This window comes from Lemur catta, chromosome 6 (assembly GCF_020740605.2).
Source record: "Lemur catta isolate mLemCat1 chromosome 6, mLemCat1.pri, whole genome shotgun sequence".
Classification (NCBI taxonomy): Eukaryota; Metazoa; Chordata; class Mammalia; order Primates; family Lemuridae; genus Lemur; species Lemur catta.
The window spans coordinates 82,256,441-82,279,641 of record NC_059133.1 but is presented as its reverse complement, the minus strand read 5'-3'; the positions used below and the strand labels follow the sequence as shown (position 1 = coordinate 82,279,641).

Below are 23,201 nucleotides of genomic sequence, written 5' to 3'. Positions count from 1 at the left end.
AACAATATTCCTCAGTAGCCGCTAAAGCTGTTAGGTGAAAATCTGACAGGGAACTTTATAACAAATGAATCAAGCTTATAACCCCAGAACTTACTGATCATTTTTAACATGACAGAAAGAAACAATCTGTTAATGCAATAGTAAGTGACACCCACGTAATGAAGTATTACTTGCTTCCCCCAATCCTAAATCTGAACGAGCCTCAAAATCATATTACTTTATAATAAATATGAGGATACAATCATCAAAATCCAGAATGTGGTAAACTATAGAACAGATAAACCACGTTCTTTCACATATAAAAATGGCCAAAAATAAAAGGGATGTGGGGCAGTTTGTTTTAGATTAAAGTTGACTTTAAGAGACTTGTCAGGTAATATATGGACCTTGTTTGGATCCTGATTCAGAAAATTCTAAAATGACATTATGAGACAATCAGGAAAATCTGAACACCGACCAAATGTTTGGTGCCATTAAAGTAGTAAAAATACATACTGGAGCCAGGTGCGGTGGCTCACCGCTGTAGTTTCACCTACTCAGAGCAGGCTGAGGCAAGAGGGTCGCTTCAGCCAGAGTTCAAGATCAGCCTGAAAAACATAGCAAGACTCCCATCTCGTGTCTGGAATCTGCCTTAAAATAGATTGAGGAGAGGGACTGGGGCTTTAGATGAGCAAGATTAACAAAAGTGTAGGTAGTTATTGAAGCTGGGTGTACAGATTTATTATTTGCTCTAATTTTTTTGTTTCAAATTTTCATAAGAAAGAGCAAAAAGAAGAAAAGGGATTCATTGCAAGCACAATGTTAGCAGTTGTTAAATACACATGATGGTATCTTTTCTGTATGGTTAAAGAGCCGGGTATCGTGACGAGCGCCTGTCCTCCCAGCTACTCCGGAGGCTGAGGCAGGACGATCACTTGAGCCCAGGAGTTCAAGACCAGCCTGAGCAACATAGGCAGACCCCATCTCAGAAAAGAAAAACAATCTGAAGCAGAGATGACCTTTAAAAAAAGAGAGAGACCTGGCGTGGTGGCTCACGCCTATAATCCTAGCACGCTGGGAGGCTGAGGCGGGAGGATCACTCGAGGTCAGGAGTTCGAGACCAGCCTGAGCAAGAGCAACACCCCGTCTCTACTAAAAAATAGAAAAAAATTAATTAGATAACTAAAAATATATAGAAAAAATTAGCCGGGCGTGGTGGCGCATGCCTGTTGTCCCAGCTGCTCGGGAAGCTGAGGCAGGAGGATTGCTTGAGCCCAGGAGTCTGAGGTTGCTGTGAGCTAGGCTGATACCACGGCACTCTAGCCCAAGCAACAGAATGAGACTCTGTCTCAAAAAAAAAAAAAAAGTGGGAGAGAGAAAACAAAGATAAATTTTTTAACAAAAAATTGGAAGCAAAAGCATTCCATTCTGTAATAACAAAGTTTAAATATCAATCTGTTTTCATTAGCCCTCAAGAGGAGACACAGATCACAAATCATAAACCAGAAGGCCACCTTGAAGAAAATATAAAGGACAACGTTCCTGAACAGGAAGAAACTGTTACTTCTTATGAATCAACTCCTGAGGTTTCTAGAGGAAGTCAAACAATGGCAGGTAGATATTACATATTTCAAAATTTTCTCGCTGGTGCTTCCTCTGAACTCCTAAACTTATTTTCCATGTGGAAATTCTAACATTGGAGCCACTTAAGTACCTTGACTGCAGATTGTCAACTTTTGCCTTTCCATGTGCACGTTCGGGGGGAAGTGACTGGACCGGGGGGGGGGGGGGGGGGGGGGGGGAAGGGCAACCCTGCCGCAGAGTCCGCGCTGGCGTGGGGATCAGCTCATCGGTTTGGGTTTGAGTTTGGGTCTTTGCTTTTAACTGTAACACATACAGAACACTTTTTCTAGTAAGAAGATTAGTACTTGGGAAATTTATCTGTTTGGGGGGCTAGATTTCCAGAACATCCACAAACCTACCACTTTGGGAGCTGTTGAGGATTTAATATCCAACGTACAGAATGGATGTGTTTATTCCAGCCCCTACTGTATAATCCAAATCTGGCTGTCTCTTTAATAGTAGAAAATCATTTTTGTAGCATACTAAAAAATAAATTCTTTGCTATTCTCTCATATTTTTTCAAACTCTTCACAGATACTTCTTTTTTTGTTTGTTTGTTTTTCTTTTCTTTATGATTTTTGGGAGGTAGGGCTGGGGGATCACACCGTTAGTGCAGGTTATCAGCTTGGCTTCTTGTAGTCAGTAGGCAAAAACCGTTTCTAGTAATCCCCCCGCCCCCAGCTCCTGCCCTTTTGCAGATGAGTAAGAACAATGAAATTCAGTTATTCAGGACAGTTCTTTGGAAGAGCGTGGGGTTCTAGACAAGCCATTTCATGTATCTTATACACATACAACATGCAAATTTATATAATCAGCCATGTTTCCTTATAACAAATACTAAGGACTGCCTTTTCCTTTGCCTCTGTCATTTATAAGGCAGCATGCAAAGGAGTTCTCTCTTGTTTTTTTTTTAATTATCACTGGCTACTATTGATTATTGTACAAAATGGTGTGGTAGTATTAAGCCCACAACATTTAAGTCATCTGTAGCATTAAGCTGCATGGAACTAGAAAAGATCCAGCAGAACCTACTGATAAACAACCGAAAATTAACCTCAAAGCGAAAAAAAGAAAAGAATCTAAACAGTGTTCAGGAGACATTTGATACTGAATAGTCAGATACCAGATTAGAAAATCACAACAGAGGCCGAGCGCGGTGGCCCACGTCTATAATCCCAGCACTCTGAGAAGCCGGGGCGGGCGGATCGCTGGAGGTCAGGAGTTCGAGACCAGCCTGAGCAAGAGTGAGACCCTGTCTCTACTAAAAATAGAAAGAAATTATCTGGATAACTAAAAATATATAGAAAAAATTAGCCGGGCATGGTGGCACATGCCTGTAGTCCCAGCTACTCGGGAGGCTGAGGCAGGAGGATTGCTTGAGCCCAGAAGTTTGAGGTTGCTGTGAGCGAGGCTGATGCCACGGCACTCTAGCCCGGGCAACAGAGCAAGCCTCTGTCTCAAAAAAAAAAAAAAAAACCCACACAAAATCACAGCAGAACCAAACACAGCTACTACTTTCTTCCCAGTACGTGTTTTGTTTGTTCTGGGATCACAGCATCAGGATTTACTTCTCAAATGTGTTTTCAAGATTTTTATCTTCTCACATTTTCTTGGTGTGTTTTAGTGAAAAGTCTTTCCCCGTCTCCTGAGTCCTCGGCATCACCAGTTCCATCCACTCAGCCGCAGCTCACAGAAGGATCACATTTCATGTGTGTGTAGTCTCAGAAGAAGTACGTCATTTCCCTTTGCATTTGTGCTTTACTCTTAGAGCTTTTTACTTGAATCTTACTCATCCGTTGGTGTAGTGAATCAAAACTGGGATTAATTCTGGACTGTACGTAAGGAAAGTTGGCAGAACAAGTAGGGCATGTCTTCGAAGCATGGACGGTAACTCAGATTTTCAGCGTTGGCCCTTCCAATGATTTTCTACGTGACAGCATTTTGTCTGTCTCTTATTTCATCATCCATTAAAAACGGTGGCTCAAGGAAAACTTGGAGGGTATGGCCTGTGCCAAGACAAGCCTCGCAGTGTTTTGCAGCTGTGCTTCTACTTAATGTTCCTTTCCATAGTGGGATCTGAGAATTCTGGTGAAGTCATTACATGTTGATTGAGTAATGTTTTTTACAGTTAGTGTGACATGTCTACCTCACTGGGAATTTGTTAATTTTTTTAAAGGACAAAGAACTGTCTGTGGTATAGCCAACTTGATGGACTATTGAAGTCTTTAAGATCTGTTAGAAATTATTTCTAAATTGAATTTCTTGAAGTCAAGGAGTAGCTATTAATTTTAAAAAGCTACAGAGGGGACAGGGAGAAGTAGGAAGCCTTTCTTGGACGATGTTCCTTAAATCACAGATTTAGAACTAAGAATAGTTTCCTGAGTTTTTACTTTTAAACTTTATAGACAAGCCTGCAATGGCGGCATATACTCAGGACACTGCGGTGGAAGGATCACTTGAGCCCAGGAGTTTGAGGCTGCAGTGAGCTATGATGGTGCCACTGCACTCCAGCCTGGACAACATAGCTGGACCCCATCATTAAAAATAAAAGTAAACTTTACAGGACCGGGCGTGGTGGCTGACGCCTGTAATCCTAGCACTCTGGGAGGCTGAGGCAGGAGGATAGCTTTAGGTCAAGAGTTCAAGGCATGTCCTGAGCAAGAACGAGACCCTGTCTCTACAAAAAAGAGAAAAAATTAGCTGGGTGTGGTGGTATGAGCCTGTAGTCCCAGCTACTCGGGAGGCTGAGGCGGGAGGATCACTTGAGCCCAGGAGTTTGAGGTTGCAGTGAACTATGATGAAGCCACTGCACTCTACCCAGGGCAGCAGAGCAAGACTCTCTCTCCCAAAATAAATAAATAAACTTTATAGATAATCACTAATTTTTACCTATAATTTTATACTTATAGATACACGTTTTGTTTTTGTTGTTTTTTTTTTTTTTTCCCTCTCTTTCAACTCTTTATAAAAGCTTTGAGGGCAGTGGTACAGGGTGTAGTCCCAGCTAGTTGGAAGGCTGAGGTGGGAGGAATGCTTGAGCCCAGGAGTTTGAGGTTACAGTGATGTGCCACTACACTCCAACCTGGGCAACAAAGTAAGACCTTCCCCATCTCCAAAAAATAAATAAATGAGTAAATAAGTTACAAGGTACAGAGTGACAATTGTATGCCTTTTTCTGTGTTTTTTTCCTCACATTATCTACCACATCTAGTAATTTTTGGTGCTTTGAGATTACCACCAATTTCTGTTAAACCATTATAAGCAGCAAAAACACATAGAGACATTACGAACATTATTATTAACATCTTCTGACTGGGTGCATTGGCTCACACCTGTAATCCTAGCACTCTGGGAGGCCGAGGCAGGAGGATCACTTGAGGCCAGGAGTTTGAGACCAGCCTGAGCAAGAGCAAGACCTGGTCTATACAAAAAATAGAAAAATTAGCCGGGCATGGTGGCGCTTGCCTATAGTCCCAGCTTCTCAGGTGGCCGAGGTGGGAGGATCGCTTGAGCCCAGGAATTTGAGGTTGCAGTGAGCTACAATGACACCACTGCACTCTAGCCAGGGCAACAGAGCAAGACCCTGTCTCAAAAAAAGCCTTCTTTGACTTTTAGGTTCTCAAAAAAAATGCGTACAAATATTAACTTGACTAAGTTTATCCAGTAGTGCTTATTTTCTAGAGTCTACTTCCTTTCACACCCTTTTGTGGCAGCTATAATCTGTATTCTTTTTTTTTTTTTAAGCCAGAAAGATTTATGTTGTCTTGTCATATTTGTAACTTTTGTTTGAGATTGTGTCTCCCTGGAACCTAGGAGAGGCTTTTGTTTTTTGTCAGTTGGCGACTGTGCAGGACTGAAGCACTGGTGTGGAGTGACGTAACCCGTTTGTTACAGTCTTCCTCGTGTCTTGCCTCTGATGCGCATACGTGTAAACCTTTAACTTAGTATGTTCAGGAGTGACAGTTGCTACAGGTGACCAAAATAACACCAGACATAGGAAAAATAAACGTTACACTCAATTTGATTTCTCCTGTGCAAAGAGTTGATAGATGGCCTCTGTCTAAATTAGTGGAGAAGGGTACATTAAGAGCCATTCATGTTATTTTTTGGTTCAATAAACTGGTTATGACTCATTGTACACAGACCATTCTGGTACTAAAGGATGTTCAGAGTTAAAACTCAAGTATAATACATTTCCAGCTTCCTTAGTTATTATTGGATTTTATTTTTGTTTTTTATTTATGTTCCAAGAGCCAGTAGCATTACATACTGTAGTGAGGTACAGTTACTGCCAGATATTTTCCAGTCTCATTGCATACAGCCACCACAAACAACTAGTGGCACACAAACTTGCATTATTTCACATATTCCCATTGTGCATATGTCATCTTTCGGTACTATGAGTTTTGTCAGGACTTAGGAAAGCTTTACAAATGACAGTGCTATGTAGGCAGCTCAATATATTATCACAGATTTTAGTGAAGTTATGCAAATCTTCGTTCATTTGTTGATCTTTTGGATTCAACCACGAGTTTGGGTGCATTTTTGATTCTGAATTGCTATTTAATTGCATTGTGTTTCTTTGCTTTGTGAATTAAGCTTATGGAAATGAAGGGAAAATGTTCTTTGATTGTATTATGTTTCAGGATTTTCATGGCCATGCTTGTCAGTTCTGTTGTTATGGAGTGTCACCTTTAGTTGCTTTGGGAAATGGTAATTCATTAATTTCGCAGGTCTCACAGTAATTTCCCTACTCTTATTTTTCAGCTATACTGACTTCTGTTGAAACCATTCAAAGCTAAAGATACGGACCTTCGGCAATGTAAGAAGTTATTGTACAGTATATTTTAAATCTATGAAATTCATAGTTCTGATGCTTTTGGCCACAGAGCATCATTTTATCACTTCTGGAAAATGTTTATTCCAAAACAGCTTTAATGGCCCATATGTACACTCCGTAATCTCAAGGTTATTATTCTGACACCAGCTTGCTGCTATGATTTCAGAGCACATAAGTAAAGGTGCTTTTTAATGTGCAGTCTATAGCCACAGCTTACTTAGTTGCTGATTTCCAGATTTTGATATTCCTGAAGTCTAAGTGAATTTCTATTTCTTTCTGCTTTTTAGTACATAAAATTAGTTATTATTTCCAATGAAGCTTGTTTTGCTTTTTTTTTTCCCCTCCCCTTTTGGCTTCTGCAGTGCTTTGTTTCACACTTGATTTGTAAAAATTTTATATATATATTTAAAATGTGCCATTTTATTGCTAATTGAAGTATGTCCTGTTTTCTGCTATAATTCTTTCTCAGAGTCAGATTGCAATGTCAGCAGTTACTGCCACACTCTTGTCAGCTTCAAAACAAATGTCACCGCTTATCTTTTCTTAAAAACAATTAAAAGTGTAGGTATTTTGAAGTACTGGGCTTATACTTCATTGGAATAGATGTGTACAGCAATAAGCAGGTTTTTAAATCCAGTACTTAGTTTGTGTATAAATGTAATTATGTTCATTGTGTATATATTATACAATGAGCACATGTAATGTATTAAAGGCTACTTACTATTGTTTAAATGCAAATGTTCATATCTCATTTCTTTTTTATCATGTTAAATAAATGTTGATGTTCTTAAATCAGTTGTGTTAGAGTTTTTGTTCTTTCCATCTCAAAAGGAAAGTCTGAGACTCAAGAGACTTCTAGAAGAAAAAGTACTCTGTTAATCTTATAATCCTAGACAACATCATAAAAGACCCTTGTCTGTCCAACCCTCCCATGTCAAAGTTGAGGAACTTGAGGCTCAAACTGACTTGGCCACAGTTTTACTCTACATTTAATGACAGAATTTTGATAATAGTATCATTTTTCTGACTTTTTTCTCTAAGTTCATTAGCTCATCCCACAGGAACAATTTGGTTTTGGGAAGTCTTCTATTGTATTTCTATTTGTTTGCATGTTTTAGAAATAACTTCAAGCATCTGCAGTCCCGTTCTGTTTAGGGATTGGGCTTTGAGAGGGGCGTATAAGGCAGAGAGGGCCGTTTCTCTTATGTGGGTAACAAGAAACCGTTTCATCATAAGTAGGACCCTCAGAGATCATTTTCTCTTACAATACATTCTTTGCAGATGTTCACGCTCTTCAGAATCAATTACATTTTCTTTCCTCTATAACCTTTTGTTCATGCTATATATTGTTCCCAGAGTACAAGGAAATTTGATGCTTTTGGATTCCTATATAAAATAGCTGAAACTAAACTGGCACTGGTAAGTCTTTTCCCCCCCCCATGCTGTATTAAAGAGGATTTAGATTTAATTCAAAATGCAGATGTATAAAAATTTTTCTGCTCAAAAAGAAACACAATATGAATTGCAAATAGATACAGTCTATATTATAGGAAGTGAAAGAAAACAGAGCTTAAAATGGAAGGATAGTGTTCAGTTCTCTGTATCCATGTAAACATGTTTACACATATTACCTTTCTCTAAAGATGTCACACAAAAGTCTTGTCAAAACAAATAGTCAACAGATACTTCCCTTTAGGTATGGAATGATGATTGTTACAGATCTTTGTCAGTGTATTAGGGAGGAGTTGCTATTATTCTTTGAGTTTTGTTGGGGTTTTTGTTGTGTGTGTATGTGTGTGTCATACTTTGGTTTTCTTAAGTGCAACATTTTTTAGCTATTTCAAGAAAGACAAATGTTCTTTTCTGAGATCCCTGGCGGCCTAGGGAGTTTGGAGAATGCAGCAGGAAGTAGCTGTGATTCTTCTAAACGTTTCAGAAAGCTAGATGAAAATCATGTATATAAAAACGGTAAGTCAGCACAGGTACTTGTGACAGGATATAGTAAAAGGAATATTAGTTCTTCAAAAATTTGAATCAGATCTGTACTTTCTATCTTACCTAGTGTTCATCATACCCAACTCCTGCTTTTTGTCAGAGAGCTGCACAGAAAGCCCCGGAAGTGTGGAGACTCATGGTCAGGAGGGTAGACAGGTTGGCAGGGTGTTTACCTCAGGTGGGGTCATCGCTGTGGGGGGCCACCTCCCAAGCCACAGAAGCTTCCTGTGGGGTTGGTTGTTCAGTCATATCCAAGTCCCCACACTCGCTTGCCCCCAGTTTCTAGAACGTTGACAATCATAGTGCTATGATGGTCGACCATTAAACAGGTAACTATAAACAAGTGGTCTTCAAATTTTTTTGCTTGCATTCCCTCAAAAGTGTTTTTTTGTTTTGTTTTTTGAGATAGGGTCTCACTCTTTTGCTCAGGCTAGAGTACAGTGGCATCATCACAGCTCACCACAACCCCAAATTCCTAGGCTTAAGCAATCCTCCTGCCTCAGCCTCCTGAGTAGCTGGGACTACAGGTCCACACCACCACACCAGCCAGTTTGTTTTATTTTTTTATAAAGACGAGTCTCACTATGTTGCTGAGGCTGGTCTCAAACTCTTGGCCTCTAGTGATCCTCTCACCTAGGTCTCCGCCAAGTGCTACAATTACAGGCATGAGCCACCATGCACAGCCTCAAAAGTAGTTTTTGAAACTGTGTACCCCCTTGTACACTTTCAAGTTGAAAAATCTACAGTTTTTCATAAATTGAAATAGTTGAAAAGGATTCAGTTTCTGGCATACTGTAAATATTGACTTTAAAATGTTACATCAGCCTTTGAAAATGTATCCAACAGAATCCACTGTTTTGATAACCTCCATTATCCATTGTTTAAAAATGCGAATAAGCCTTTTTTAATAGGAAACTTTACATCATTTCATTTTCTTGAACTTTTATTTTCATTTTGCTTGTCCCATCATGTTTTGTCACAAATTATGGTATGCTTAATTTATTGATTTTAATTATTTCTAATTCTGTCCATTTCTGTGAAATCTTGTTACTCAGCCCTTCACTTTCTCACCACTGGAGGATTTTGCACCCAGAGGTGTAAAAGTAAGACTGAGAGGAGTTGTGCGCGTGTGAAGGAGAGAGGAGCTGATGTGGAAGGGGCCCACTGACCTTGGGGCAGACCTGTTTCAGGCAGGAGTCCATACGGAAGGGAACTCTGTAGATACTGAACCCAAAAAAGTCCTCCTTGCCCACATACCCCTGAAATGTTTCTGTGTACTGACTGGAAGAAAGCTGCCCCCGACTGTTTGGCCATTAAAATATTTGTAAGTTTATTGATTTACACACATTTTTCACTTTTTATTCATAAAATGGTTTCATATAGATTTAGCAAATGGCAGAGCGACTTGCTATTGAGCAACTATGAACAACTGTATGAACGTAGGAGGGAGAAATTGATTCACTTAATGCAGAAACAAATGATTTTCTGTTGTGCTAAAGTAATTTGGAAGGAGTTTTCCCAGAACTGTCCCTGAAACATGGATCAAATCCTTCATCGATAGGTTGGAAATAAATCTTTCAATGTATATGTTTTCCAAAAAACACTTGGACCCCCTTAATCTATTGAAAGAAAACAAATAAATAAAATGTATGGTTTGTATTTTAAAAGTTGAGACTTTTAATTTTTTACATTTAAAATTTTTAATTTAATTTTAAAATAATCTGAAGCAAAAAGTCAACCTAAAACTAAGGTCAAAGGCATGGAGGGAGACGAGCCAGGACTATTTCGTGTGATTCAAGCCTGGGCCAGCACACTGAAGTGTAGGATAGAACCCCAGAACTACGTCCCTGGGCTCGGTGACTCACAAGCTTACTGGAAAGTCCCTTGGGTCCTCTACTCACTAGGTTCAGAAAAGCCTATCTAATCTCTGAATGAGGATGACTCATCCCAGCTCTTCCCTGGAGGGAGCTTCATCCCTCGAGTGTGGGAAACACTACAGGCGATCATCCTAGCTTGGCAGGAGGGACTCCCCACCAACTGTTGCCAAGAAGGCTGAGTCCCTCCAGAACACCCCTGGTGCTGTTGTGGGGCCTCAGTGGTGGTTAGGAGCCCAGGTGCTGGTGCCAGATTGTCTGTTGGAACCTAGCTCTGCCACTTTCTGTGTGGCCTTAGACCCAAGCACTTATCCTCTCCATGCCTAAGCGTTTCCACAAAATTGGTCTATGTCTTAGTTCGTTTTCTGTTTCTCAGAATACCTAAAACCGGGTAATTTATAAAGAAAAGAAATTCATTTCTAACAGTTCCGGAAGCTAAGAAGTCCAAGGTCAAGGGGCCACATCTAGTGAGAGCCTTATTACTGATGGGGACCTTACAGAGTCCTGAGAAGGCATAGGACACCCCAGGCGAGGGGGTGAGCATGCTGACCACCTAACATGCTAGCTCAGGTCTCTCTTCCTCTATAATATAAAGTCTCCAGCTCCCCTCCCATGGTAATCCATTAATTAATCCATTAACTCATCAATCCATGAATAGACTAATCCATTCATGGGGGCAGAGCCGTCATGATTCAGTCACCTCTCAAAAGCCCCACCTTTCAACATTGCCACATCGGGGATCAAGTTTCAACGTGAGATTTGGCGGGGACGCATACCAAAGGGCTTGTTGAAACAGATTGCCATTGCTGGGCCCCATCCCGAAAATTTCTTGTTCAGTCAGTCTGGAGTAGGGTCCAAGAATTTGCATTCGAATAAATTCCCAGGTAATACTAATGCTGACGTTCCAGGATCACTTTGAGTCCAGCTCACTTAGAACCACTGGTATACAGGAAGGCTGTGTTTATTGAATTTTTGTTTCATTTATTTGTGGTGGTATAAAATTAGGATGAATTCAGGAGTGTTTATTTACAAAGGTGTGCACAGAATGTAGATAACACAAGAGCTGTTTCTACCCCTACCCCCAAAAGGAAGAGGGGAGAAGTAACTGGGATCCGTAGAAGTCACTTGAGAGAAACCTTTACTCTGTTTTCCAGAGACACAGCTAGCCGCAGTGTAAACAGTCCCCACAAGGATGGAGCTGGGAAAACAAATAGTTCTGATGACACTTCCCTTATCACAGTTTCTTGCTGGGGCTCCCACTGACTGAACCTAATCGGACTCAGGAGTCACAGGAGTCCTGTTGAGGCATGGCCAGGAAGTCCTGGGGGTTCCCAAGACCTTTTCAAGAAGTCCTGTGAAATCAAAACTTTTCATAATAATACTAAGATGTTATTTGCCTTTTTCACTTTCATTCTCTCAATAATCAACAGAACAGTGGAGTTTCCCAAAGGCTGCATAACCTGTGATATCTCAACACATTGAATGCAGAAGCAGACATGAAAATCTGCCTTTTATTTTTTTTTATAGCACAACTTATATATTTCAAATGGACAAAAAATTAGTATCATTTACAGTATCTTAAAATAAATTGCCTTTGAATGTGAGCTTCCTTTCCAGTACTTTGAGGTCTACAAGATGTATCTAGAAAATTTACTACTGTGGAAAATGAAGACTACTTAAATTGAATGGGGGTAAGGGGAAGGGCCTGTGGTTTTTCTTTTTGATTAATTGCTGTAACACTCTCCTTCAGATGGCTGAGGGAGGTTCATATTTTCTTTAGACATCATTAGGCGCCGAAGCTCTTGCAGGACAACTTTGATGCTATATGAATTCTGCCATTTTGCTAGCACTGCTATGGCTCTTGGATCCACCACTCCATTAGAACTATTAACTCCATTCATATTAACTTTTTTTTTTTTTGAGACAGAGTCTCACTCTGTTGCCCAGGCTAGAGTGCCGTGGCGTCAGCCTAGCTCACAGCAACCTCAAACTCCTGGGCTCAAGCGATCCTACTGCCTCAGCCTCCCGAGTAGCTGGGACTACAGGCATGTGCCACCATGCCCGGCTAATTTTTCTATATATATTTTTAGCTGTCCAGATAATTTCTTTCTATTTTTGGTAGACGGGGTCTCGCTCCTGTTCAGGCTGGTCTCGAACGCCTGAGCTCAAACGATCCACCCACTTCAGCCTCCCAGAGTGCTAGGATTACAGGCGTGAGCCACCGCGCCCGGCCTCATATTAACTTTTGTTACTAATCTTACAAAGGGGGGTGCTTCTGGGTATTTAGGTCCACATTCTATTTTAAGGCTGTGTATTCGGTGTTCACAAATGGTTCTTGGAGGCCCAATTATCATCCCTGTCCGTCTTGGAAATGTCACGTCTTCGTCATCTTCTAGACCGCAGCTGACTGTGCTATCTCCTACTCCTCTCTGGCCTTCTTCAAGTTTTTCCAACAGTCGGAAATTGCAAGGGACTTTGACTCCCGAGTCCGTGGTGGCTGCCATCTTGCCTTGCTGTCATTCAAAGTCTGGCCCCTTCTTCCGAAAATCTGTCTTTTATTAACCCAGATATTAAAAGAGAGTTACAGGCCAGGCGAGGTGGCTCATGCCTGTAATCCTAGCACTCTGGGAGGCCAAGGTGGGAGAGATCTCTTGAGTTCAGGAGTTCAAGAGCAGCCTGAGCAAGAGCGACACTCCGTCTCTACTAAAAATAGAAAAATAAGCCTGGCATGGTGGTGTGCACCCGTAGTACCAGCTACTTGGGAGGTTGAAGCAGGAGGATCACTTGAGCCCAGGAGTTTGAGGTTGCAGTGAGCTAGGCTGACACCACGGCACTCTAGCCCAGGTGACAGAGTGGGACTCTGTCTCAAAAAAAATAAAAAGAGTTACAAAAGTAGAGCAGTAACTGCCTTCTCAATTTTGTTTTGGAAAATATAGTTACCTTTTATTGGAAACTATGTTATTTATGTTAACCTGTAGTGAGTTTATTATTGTTATTTTAGATGAATGAGTAAATATTTTAAACATTTCTGAGCTTTCACTTCTACTGCAGTAGATAGCAATAGATGTGACCCTCACAAACAAGCTATTTAGGGTCCTCGATAGTTGTCAGGCATGTAAGAATCCTGAGACCCCAAAAGTTTGAGAACCACCCATACGGTCCATACAGCTTGGCCTCCTGCGACAGGGCACAACTGAAAGATGTGAGATCCAGACGGCAAAGAAAAGACATCAGCCCAGCTTCCCAGGGAAGATGCTGCTCACTGTTGCCACTTGCAAGTTGTCACTAGTCTGCTCCTTGAACTGAAAGCCCTGGTGTCTAAGAATGCCAACTAGACCCTGGAGGTCCCTCTGGGGCCCTGTAGGCTGTGAATCATTTATGGACAATGATTTGAAAAAACAGAAACCACACATGCAAAAAGCCTGAGGCCCTGCCTCCATCCCCAGGTGTATTTGGACTTAGGATCTAGCTCTCATATCCAGTCAAAACTTATTTTTATTAGCCCTGGGTGATTATAAAAACCATTAAAAATGGATAAATGGAGACATATTCCACATCAAAAAAGAGCAGCACCCATGAAAAAAGTTCATTTTATCCAAATTATATTGTTTGAAATGTGTGATTTATATGGAGATATTTGTATTGCTTTTCAAAAATCACTATTTGCTGCCTATTAGGCTATCTGGGTCTACCCAACATAAAATGAATGATTCATCCCACTGTATTTGAAGTAGCAACTAAAGCTGTCCAGAAATGTGTTCGGCATATGGTTTAAGTAGCAGATGCTTTTAGGATCCCCAGCTTTTTTTTTTTTTTTTTTTTTTTTTTTTTTTAGGAAGTAAAATATCTCACCTAGATCCTTGCCAAGTGTTTTGAGGGTGGCGGGGGCATCTGGAAACAGGCCAAGGAGCAGGCCTGAGACAGGGCTAATGCTCGTAACACCCTACTGGAACATGGCAGGGGAACGGTGGAGTTGCTAACATTTCAAACCCGTTGGCTTCCAGCCATAGCCCCAAAAACACCCACAGCATAGACAGGGAAGCAACTGCTTCTACTAAAATCCCCTAACTTGAAATTTGCAAAAGAAGAAATAACAAGCATTGGATAAACATATGAACAGATGCTCAATATCTGTGGTAATCAAAGATATACAAACTAGGCCAGGCGCCTCACGCCTGTAATCCTAGCACTCTGGGAGGCTGAGGCGGGAGGATCACTCGAGGTCAGGAGTTCAAGACCAGCCTGAGCAAGAGCGAGACCCCGTCTCTACTAAAAAATAGAAAGAAATTAACCGGACAACTAAAAATATATAGAAAAAATTAGCCGGGCATGGTGGCGCATGCCTGTAGTCCCAGGAACTTGGGAGGCTGAGGCAGGAGGATTGCTTAAGCCCAGGAGTTTGAGGTTGCTGTGAGCTAGGCTGATGCCATGGTACTCTAGCCTGGGCAACAGAGCAAGACTCTGTCTCAGAAAAAAAAAAAAAAAGATGTAGTCATTTTACATATATAGGTCTATGATTTTTTTTGTGGCAAATATTTATACCCATCCATGTCACATCTACCACAGAAAAGATATCAGCCATTTCCATCGGAATGAGACTTTTGCCCCCAAGTGATCTCTAAATCTTAGCCATAAAACCTAGATTAATTCAAAACAAGTATAAAGAGGAAGCTATAAATAAACCCTAAAATATCCCCTTGTGCCCTTGGCAATCCTGTACCCACCTCACCCCTGGCAGCCCCTGCCGCAGGCAACCACTGATGTGCTTTCTGACACTATAGATTGGTTTTGTTTTGTCGAGAGTTTCATGTAATTACAGTCATATAGTGTACTCTTTTAAGTCTGGCTTCTTTTGCCCAGCATAATGTTTTTGAAATTGATTCATGTTATTGCATATATAAGTAGTTTATCCTTTCATAATGCTAAGTAATATTCCATTGAATGGATACACCAACATTTGCATATCCAATCACCGGTTGATGCACATTGGGTTCTTTCTAGTTTGGGGCTATTATATAAAGCTGCTATGAACATTTATATAAAAGAAGTCTTTGGCTGGGTGCAGTGGCTCATTCCTATAATCCTAGCACTTAGAGAGGCCAAGGCAAAAGGATCGCTTGAGGCTGAGTTTGAGACCAGTCTGAGCAACATAGCAAGACCCTGTCTCTACAAAAAGTAAAAATAAAAATATTAGCCAGTCATGGTGATGCACATCTGTAGTCCTAGGTACTTGGGAGGCTGAGGCACAAGGATTCCTTCAGCCCAGGAATTTGAGGTTGCAGTGAGCTATGATGATGCCACTGCACTGTAGCCCGGGCAACCAAGTGAAATCCTGTCTCCAAAAAGATAAAAAAAGAAGTCTTTGTGTAGACATATGTTTTTATTCAATTGACTAAATTCGTAGAAGTGGAATTGATGGGTCATATGGTTAAGTGTAAGTCTAACTTTTTAAGAAACCGACAAATGTTTTTTTCAAAGTGTTGGGCTACTTTACATTCTCACTGGCAATGTATCAGAATTGCAGTTGTTCCCTATTCTTGTCAACACTTGGTATTATCAATCTTTTTAATTTTAGCCCTTCTAATGGAATATAATGGTATCTCTCTGTGTTTTTTAAATTGCTTTTCCCTAATGGCTAATGATATTTACCATCTTTTTATGTGCTTACTGAGCGTTTGTTGACCTGAAAGGAAAAAGGTGAGGCAAAATTAATGTAGAGTGTTTATTTGGGCCAAGATTGAGGACTGCAGCATGGGGACACACTTCCAAGTTGCCTTCTGTCACAGCACCCTCTGGGCTTAAGGCTACATTATGGCCTTCTAGGTCCTCAAGTGTGGCCTTTTGACTGAATCCAAGTTTTACAGAACAAATCCCTTTATTAAAAGGGGTGCAGCAGGGAAAGATGAAGCTTTTCTTGCCTCCTTTGGTGCTTAAAAAAACAATTATGAAATCAGAAGGCCACAGGTTCCCCACACCTTAATTAAAAACAGGTTTTTTAAAGGCAAAGGGAACAAGGAGTGGGTAGATACAAAGTTGTTTCGTAGGCGTCCTCATTCGTTTACAGAGAGAACACTGACAAGTGATCGGCTACACATTGCTGAACTGCAGGGTGTGAGTTAAGGGGCCGGTCCAGGGCATTTTATGGCTACATGGCCTGTTAGTCTAGAGCCCACATGGCAGGTAGCTTCTGGAGATCATTATTTAGCTCAAGAGAGGAGTGACACAACTGCTATTTCATTCCAGTACCTCTCCGGGCCTGACAATTGAAAAGGGTTCACATTTTTCAGATATAAAGCTTCTTTTTCTTTTTCTCCCAGATTCATATATCTTTTTTTGTGAAACACCTGTTCTAATTTTTGCCTGATTTTTATTGGGTTGTTTGTCTTCTTGTAATTGAGTTTCAAGAGCATATGTGTGTGTGGATATATATACACACGCATATATACACTGGATACAAGTCCTTTATTAAATATGCGTTAAGAATATTTTCTCTAATTCTGGCTTGTGTTTTTGTTTTTTTTAACAATGTCAATGAAGAGTAAGGTTTCAATTTGGACAATGTACAATTTACCGAGTTTATGAATGATGCTTTTTGTATCTTGAGAAATTTTTGCCTATCCCAAAGTTGCAATGATTTCCTCCTATTTTTTTTAGAATGTATATGTTACTAGCTCTTGCATTTATATGTATGATCCATTTTGAGTTAGTATCTGTGTATACTGTGAGATAAGGATCAATTTTCACTTTTGTTTTCTCAAAAAGATATCCAGGGATTCACCTTTTGTTGAAAAGAGTTTCCTTTTCCCATTGAATTGCCTTCACGCAGTTGAAAATCAGTTTATTATATATATGTGGATCTGTTTCTGGAGTCTCCATTCATTCCATTGATCTATACATCTACTCTTTCACTGGTCCCACACTGTCCTGGTTATCATAGTATGTCTTGAAATCAGCTGGTATAAGTTCCCCAACTTTGTTCTTTATTTTCAAGATTGTTTTGGCTAGTCTAGGTCTTTTGCCTTTCTACTCCAGGATTCAATTTGCCAATTTATAAAAAAGATTTTTGTGTCTGTCCTTCATGAGAGATATTAATCTGTAGGTTTATTTTCTTATAATTACTTTGTTTTTGGTGTTGATTATAATGACCTCATAAAATGAATTGGAAGGGTTCCTTCCTCCCCTATTTTCTGAATGAATTTGTGTATTATTTCTTCCTTAAATTTTTATTCTTGTTGTTGTTGTTTTTCTTTTTTCCTTGAAATTCACATGTTGAGGTCTTTTTGTTTTTGAGACAGGGTCTCACTCTGTTATCCAGGCTGAAGTGCAATGGCACAATCATAGCTTACTGAGCACAGTCATAGCTCACTGAGACCTCACATTCCCAAGTTCAAGAGATCTTCTCACCTCAACACCTGACTACAGGTGCACACCATTATACCCAGCTAATTTTTTATTTTTTTTTTTTTGTAGAGATGGAGTCTAGCCATGTTGTTCAAGCTGATCTCAAACTCCTGGCCTCAAGCAATCCTCCCACTTTGGCCCACCAAACTGCTGGGATTATAGGCATGAGCGACCTCACCCAGCCCTTAAATATTTAATGGAATTCACCAGTGAAGTCATGTGAGCCTGGAGATTTCTTCATAGAAAGATATTTAAACATACATTTCATTTAATAAGTAGATACAGGACTATTGCAATCTTGTATTTCTTCTTGAGAGAATGTTGGTAATTTATGTCCTTCAAGGGATTGGCCCATTTCATCTAAGTTAACACTTTGATTGCTGTAAAGTTGTTCATACCCTCATCTTATTAGCCCTTTAATAGCTGCAGGGAAAAATATATTTATATATCTGCAGAGATATCCCCTCTTTTATTCCTGACATTGGTAATGTGTATATTCCCTATCCATTTTTTTTGATCAGTCTAGCTACAGGCTTGGTTATCCATTTTATCAGTTGTGCTTGATAGATTGTGTTTCATTTCATTCATTTCAAACTATTCTCTAATTTCCTTTGCAACTTCTCTGATTCATGAGTTATGAGGAAGTGTTGTTTAATCTCCAGATATTTGGGGGACTTCCCAGATAACTGTTATAATTAATTTCCAATTTAAGTCTGTTGTAACGAAAAAGGAATATTCTGTAGTTTTTCAAACACTGTAAAATTATTCAGACTCAGTTTATGGCCCAGGATGTATCTTGATAAATATTTGGTGTGCACTTGAAAAGATACTGTGGTTTCATGTCTTCTGTGTCCTTAGAGATTTTCTGTCTTCTCTTTCTATTAGTAACTGAGAGAGCAGTATTGAAAGCTAAAACTGTGAATGTGAATTTGTCTATTTCTTTTTGGAATGCTATCAGGTTTTGCTTAATGTATTTTGAAACTTTGGTATTAGGTCCATGCACATTTAGGGTTAACTTTTCATCATTATGAAATGTCACTCTTTAACCCTGGTAAAATTCCTTGTTCTTATGCCTACTTTTTCTTATGCTAAAGTAGCAACTTCAGCTTTTTCTATGATTATTGTTGCCATGGTGTGTCTTTTTCTACCCTTTTACCCAATATGTGTCTTTATATTTAAAATGCATTCTTGAAAAACAAATGCATTCTTGAGCCTGTAATCCCAGCTACTCATGAGGTAGAGGCAGGAGGATCGCTCAAGCCCAGGAGTAGGCAACATAGTGAGGCCACATCTCAAATAATTTTTTTTTTAAAAGTACATTTTTATTGAAGGCACTATAGTAGGGCCTTGCTTTTTTATCCAATCTGACAATCTCTGTTTCTTAAATGGTGTGTTTTGTAATGTGATTATCTATATGGTTGAGTTTAAATCTACCATCTTGCTATTTGTTTTCTATTGTCCCATCAGTGTTTGTTTGTTTGTTTGTTTGTTTTGAGACTGGGTCTTGTTCTATTGCCCAGGCTGGAGTACAGTGATATCATCATAGCTCACTGCAACCTCAAACTCCTGGCCTCAAGTGATCCTCCCGCCTTGGCCTCCCAAACTGCTAGGAATACAGGCATGAGCCACTGTGCCCGCCGAATTTGTTTTTTTTTTTTTTTTTTTTTAAGACAAAATCTCGCTCTGTTGCTGTGGCTGGAGTGCCGTGGTATCAGCCTAGCTCACAGCAACTTCCAACTCCTGGACTCAAGCAATCCTTCTGCCTCAGCCTCCCGAGTAGCTGGGACTACAGGCATATTTTTTCTACATATTTTTAGTTGTCCAGCTAATTTCTTTCTATTTTTAGTAGAGACGGGGGTCTCGCTCTTGCTCAGGCTGTTCTCGAACTCCTGGCCTCAAGTGATCCTCCTGCCTTGGCCTCCCAAAGTGCTAGGATTACAGGCATGAGCCACTCCTTCCGGCCACATTTATTCTTTAGTCCTTTTTCTCCTTTCCCTGGTTTCAATTATTATCTCTGCTTAGGATCCCTCTCCCTGCACTGCTGGCCAGGAAAATGTCCCTAGGGCAAAGTAGAGCTTGCCTCCTTCTCCCAGGATCACAGTCCGACACTGTATGTTGGCCAATGTCTGAAAATTGTTTCATTTAGCTCGTCCAGTTTTCTAGTTGTTTACAGCTGAAGGATGTTTTCAGTCCCAGCTACACCGTCATGATCCAAAATGAAATTCTGGAATATGTATATTTAACAAGTTTTAATTACGTGGAATTAAATAGGAAAATATCCCTACTAGGCAGGAAAAGATTTCCAGTTCCTATTTCTCTTCTCATTCATTCAGCCAAATTCGTTTGAGCACCTACCAAGTGCACGTGGCTCTGGAGATGCACTTGTGCACAAAATAGATATGACCATCGCCTCTCCCAACTCACATTAATTAAATCATATGGTGATTTGTTCTGGCAAGTGCTGTAAAGAAAAGAGCATTGTGTTATGAAAGTATAGCAGAGGGCTGATCTAGGGCATGCGGTGGAGATGGCGGGAAGACTCTCAAGGAAGCAAACTTGAGCTAAGATCTGAAGAATCAGTAGAAGGGGAAGGAGCAGGGGGCGTAAGGTGAGGCTCTGGTGGTAGAAGGAGCCTGAAATCAAGCCAGGCCTTGAATGTCGTCTTTAGCCTCAGAGCAGGGGAAAACTGCTGAGCTGTTTTAAGCAGATTGACATGATCAGATTTGCCTTGTGAATAGATAACTGTGTCATTTTTGTATGCTCAGACAATGAAAAGATTGTGCTGCGCTGAAAATAAATTGACTAGGATGACATGTTTCTGCATGAAAACTTCACACAAACGTGAGATTGAACGGAGAGTGGGTGGGGAACAGGTAACAGAAGATACAATGTGACGTTATCTATGTGAAGCATTAGAATATTCCAGAAAATATACAAACACCCGCATAACGCATACATAGAGGGACACATATAAACATGTGGCAAATGATAAATGCCAAAATCAGGATTTCCTCTGTCGTGAAGAGAGGAGAATAAGGTGGGAGAGGGTTACGAGGGGGACACAACTACATGCATTTTTGAAATATATGAGTTGGATACATGACATGCATTATTCTTTATGCCTCTTTATGTGTCTGAAATATTTTACTAAATATCACTTTGCAATATGGAGAATGGATTGGGAAAAATCAGGAATAGAAATAGAATAAAAATAATAATTGATGTGGAAGGGCAGTTTGGAGGTCACTGCTGCCGTCTACTTGAGAGCTGATGATAGCTTGGGCTGAGCCAGTAGTGAAGGAGCTGGAGAACAAAGCTATATTTGTATTTAAGAGATAAAATCAGCAGAATCAGCATATACTTACATCTGATCAATACACCATTGCTGTCCTTTTTTATTTATTTATTTATTTATTTATTTATTTTGACACAGAGTCTAGCTCTGTTGCCCCAGGCTAGAGTGCAGTGTTGTCATCGTAGCTCACAGCAACCTCAAACTCCTGGGCTCAAGGGATCCTCCTGCCTCAGCCTCCCAGGTGGTGAGACTACAGGCACTCGCCACCATGCCTGGGTGATTTTTCTATTTTTAGTAGAGATGGGGCCTTGCTCTTGGTCAGGCTGGTCTTGAACTCCTGAGCTCAAGGAATCCTCCCGCCTGGGCCTCCCAGAATTATAGGATTACAGGCGTGAGCCACCGCGCCTGGTCCCATTTTATCTTCTAGTGCTGACCTGATTATGTCTACTTAGTTTTCTCCTCACTGCCAGTGTTTTTTCTCACCCAGATGACTATACCCACTTCCTAGAGGACTGCAGAGCTACCTCTTACTTCCAATCTAGTTCCTATATGTCATCGTGTTACTGCCCTGTTTGAAACCCTTTATTGAGGGCCTTACTAGTCTTAGGCAAAAGATAAACTATATATACCTGGTGCTTACCTAATTAAAACAAATTATTATAAACTGCTTGCTATATGGTTGAATCGCATAAAATTACCTTTTCTCTACATCAGTAATAGTCAATCAGCAATATCATATGGTTTGAACAACTCATGCCAGGCACTGTCTTATACATATCAACTCACTGTATACCTGCTAACTAAATTTAATCCTCACAACAATCTGGTGAAGGAGGCACCATTACTTTTTTCATTTGACAGATGAGAAAGCTGAGGTACAGAGAAGTTAAGGACTTGGCAAGGTTTTGCAACAGTTGAGCGGTAGAGCCAGGATTCAAAAGCAGGCAGGATTGTTGGCAAGACGTGGAGAAATTAGAACCCTCACACGTTCTTGCTGGGAGTGTAAAATGATGCCGCCACTGGGGAGAACAATTTGGTGGTTCCTCAACAAGTTAAACGTGACCCGGTAATTCCACTCCTAGGTACATACCCAAGAATTGAAAACAGGTGTTCAAACAAAAACTTGTACATAAATGTTCATAGCAACACTAATCACAACAGCCAAAAGATGGAAACAACTCGAATGTCCATCAGTGGACAAATGGATAAACAACTTATGGTATACCTGTGCAATGGGAGATTAGCCATAAAAAGGAATGAAGTTGTGACATAAGCTACAACATGGATGGACCTTAAAACATTATGCTACCAAAGCAGAAGGATGGCTTGAGGTCAGGAGTTCGAGACCAGCCTGAGCAAGAGTGACACCTTGTCTCTACTAAAAATAGAAAAAAATTAATGGGGCACGGTGGCGAATGCCTGCAATCCCAGCTACTCGGGAGGCTGAGGCAGGAGGATTGCTTAAGCCCAGAAGTCTGAGGTTGCTGTGAGCTAGGCTGATGCCACGGGCTAGAGTGCAACAGAGCAAGACTCTGTCTCAAAAAAAAAAAAAAACCCACATTATGCTAAGTGAAAGCACCCAGATGCAAAAGGCCACATATTATATGCTTCCATTGATGTGAAATATCCACAATATGCAAATCCATAGAGACAAAAACAGAGTAGTGGTTTCCAGGGGCCGGAGAGAGAGGGAAATTAGAAATGACTACTTAATGGGGACGGGGCTTCCATTTGGGGTGATGAAGAAGTTTTGTTACTAGATAATGATGTCTGCATACTAGATAGTTGTAAATTGTCTATTTAATGTCACTGAATTGCACACTTTAAATTTGTTATGGTAAATTTTATGTTACATGCATTTTACCACAATTTGAAAAAAAAAAGTCAGGGGCTCAGTTGCACTTAACTACAACAATCCTCTGACTTCCCTGTCACCTCACGTCTTACTACTTGCTTGTGCATCATGGAGTGTGGAGATCCAAAGTGACCAGAAAGACATGTTCGTCCATTTGGGACAATCTCTCTGAGGGCACACATGAACTCATACCCACACATATGCCCTTTCCCATTGTCTAAGAAATTCCTACTTACTCTTGACCTAAGATCTCACTATGTCTAGACATTCTTGATTGCCTCATCCCTCTTGGGACAAAATAGCCCTCTTTTGTATCCCTCACAGCTTTAGATTCTCCTA

General features: G+C 40.4%; 2 protein-coding genes across 8 annotated transcripts in view; one reads left to right on the top strand and one right to left on the bottom strand.

Annotated features, from left to right (window-relative positions):
• PLEKHA5 (pleckstrin homology domain containing A5) overlaps positions 1 to 7,234 on the top strand; it is a 227,503-nt gene extending 220,269 nt beyond the window's left edge. For 4 of the 7 annotated variants that reach the window (XM_045554244.1, XM_045554238.1, XM_045554241.1 and 1 more), the window contains 2 exons: positions 1,448 to 1,593; positions 3,227 to 3,331. In XM_045554244.1, coding sequence (XP_045410200.1) covers positions 1,448 to 1,593; positions 3,227 to 3,321 — 241 coding nt within the window. In that variant the 3' untranslated portion in view covers positions 3,322 to 3,331. Of the gene's footprint in view, positions 1 to 1,447; positions 1,594 to 3,226; positions 3,332 to 6,369 lie in introns of those variants that run through there. The other 3 variants (XM_045554245.1, XM_045554239.1, XM_045554242.1) reach the window with 1 other exon arrangement.
• Positions 7,235 to 12,035: 4,801 nt separating this feature from the next.
• On the bottom strand, positions 12,036 to 12,815 carry LOC123639950 (ubiquitin-conjugating enzyme E2 variant 1-like). The gene is made up of 2 exons (XM_045554237.1): positions 12,638 to 12,815; positions 12,036 to 12,184 (listed from the first exon to the last, which is right to left on the bottom strand). The coding sequence occupies exons 1-2, from the start codon at positions 12,813 to 12,815 to the stop codon at positions 12,036 to 12,038; spliced, it is 327 nt and encodes a 108-aa protein (XP_045410193.1).
• Between the last annotated feature and the right edge of the window lie 10,386 nt (positions 12,816 to 23,201).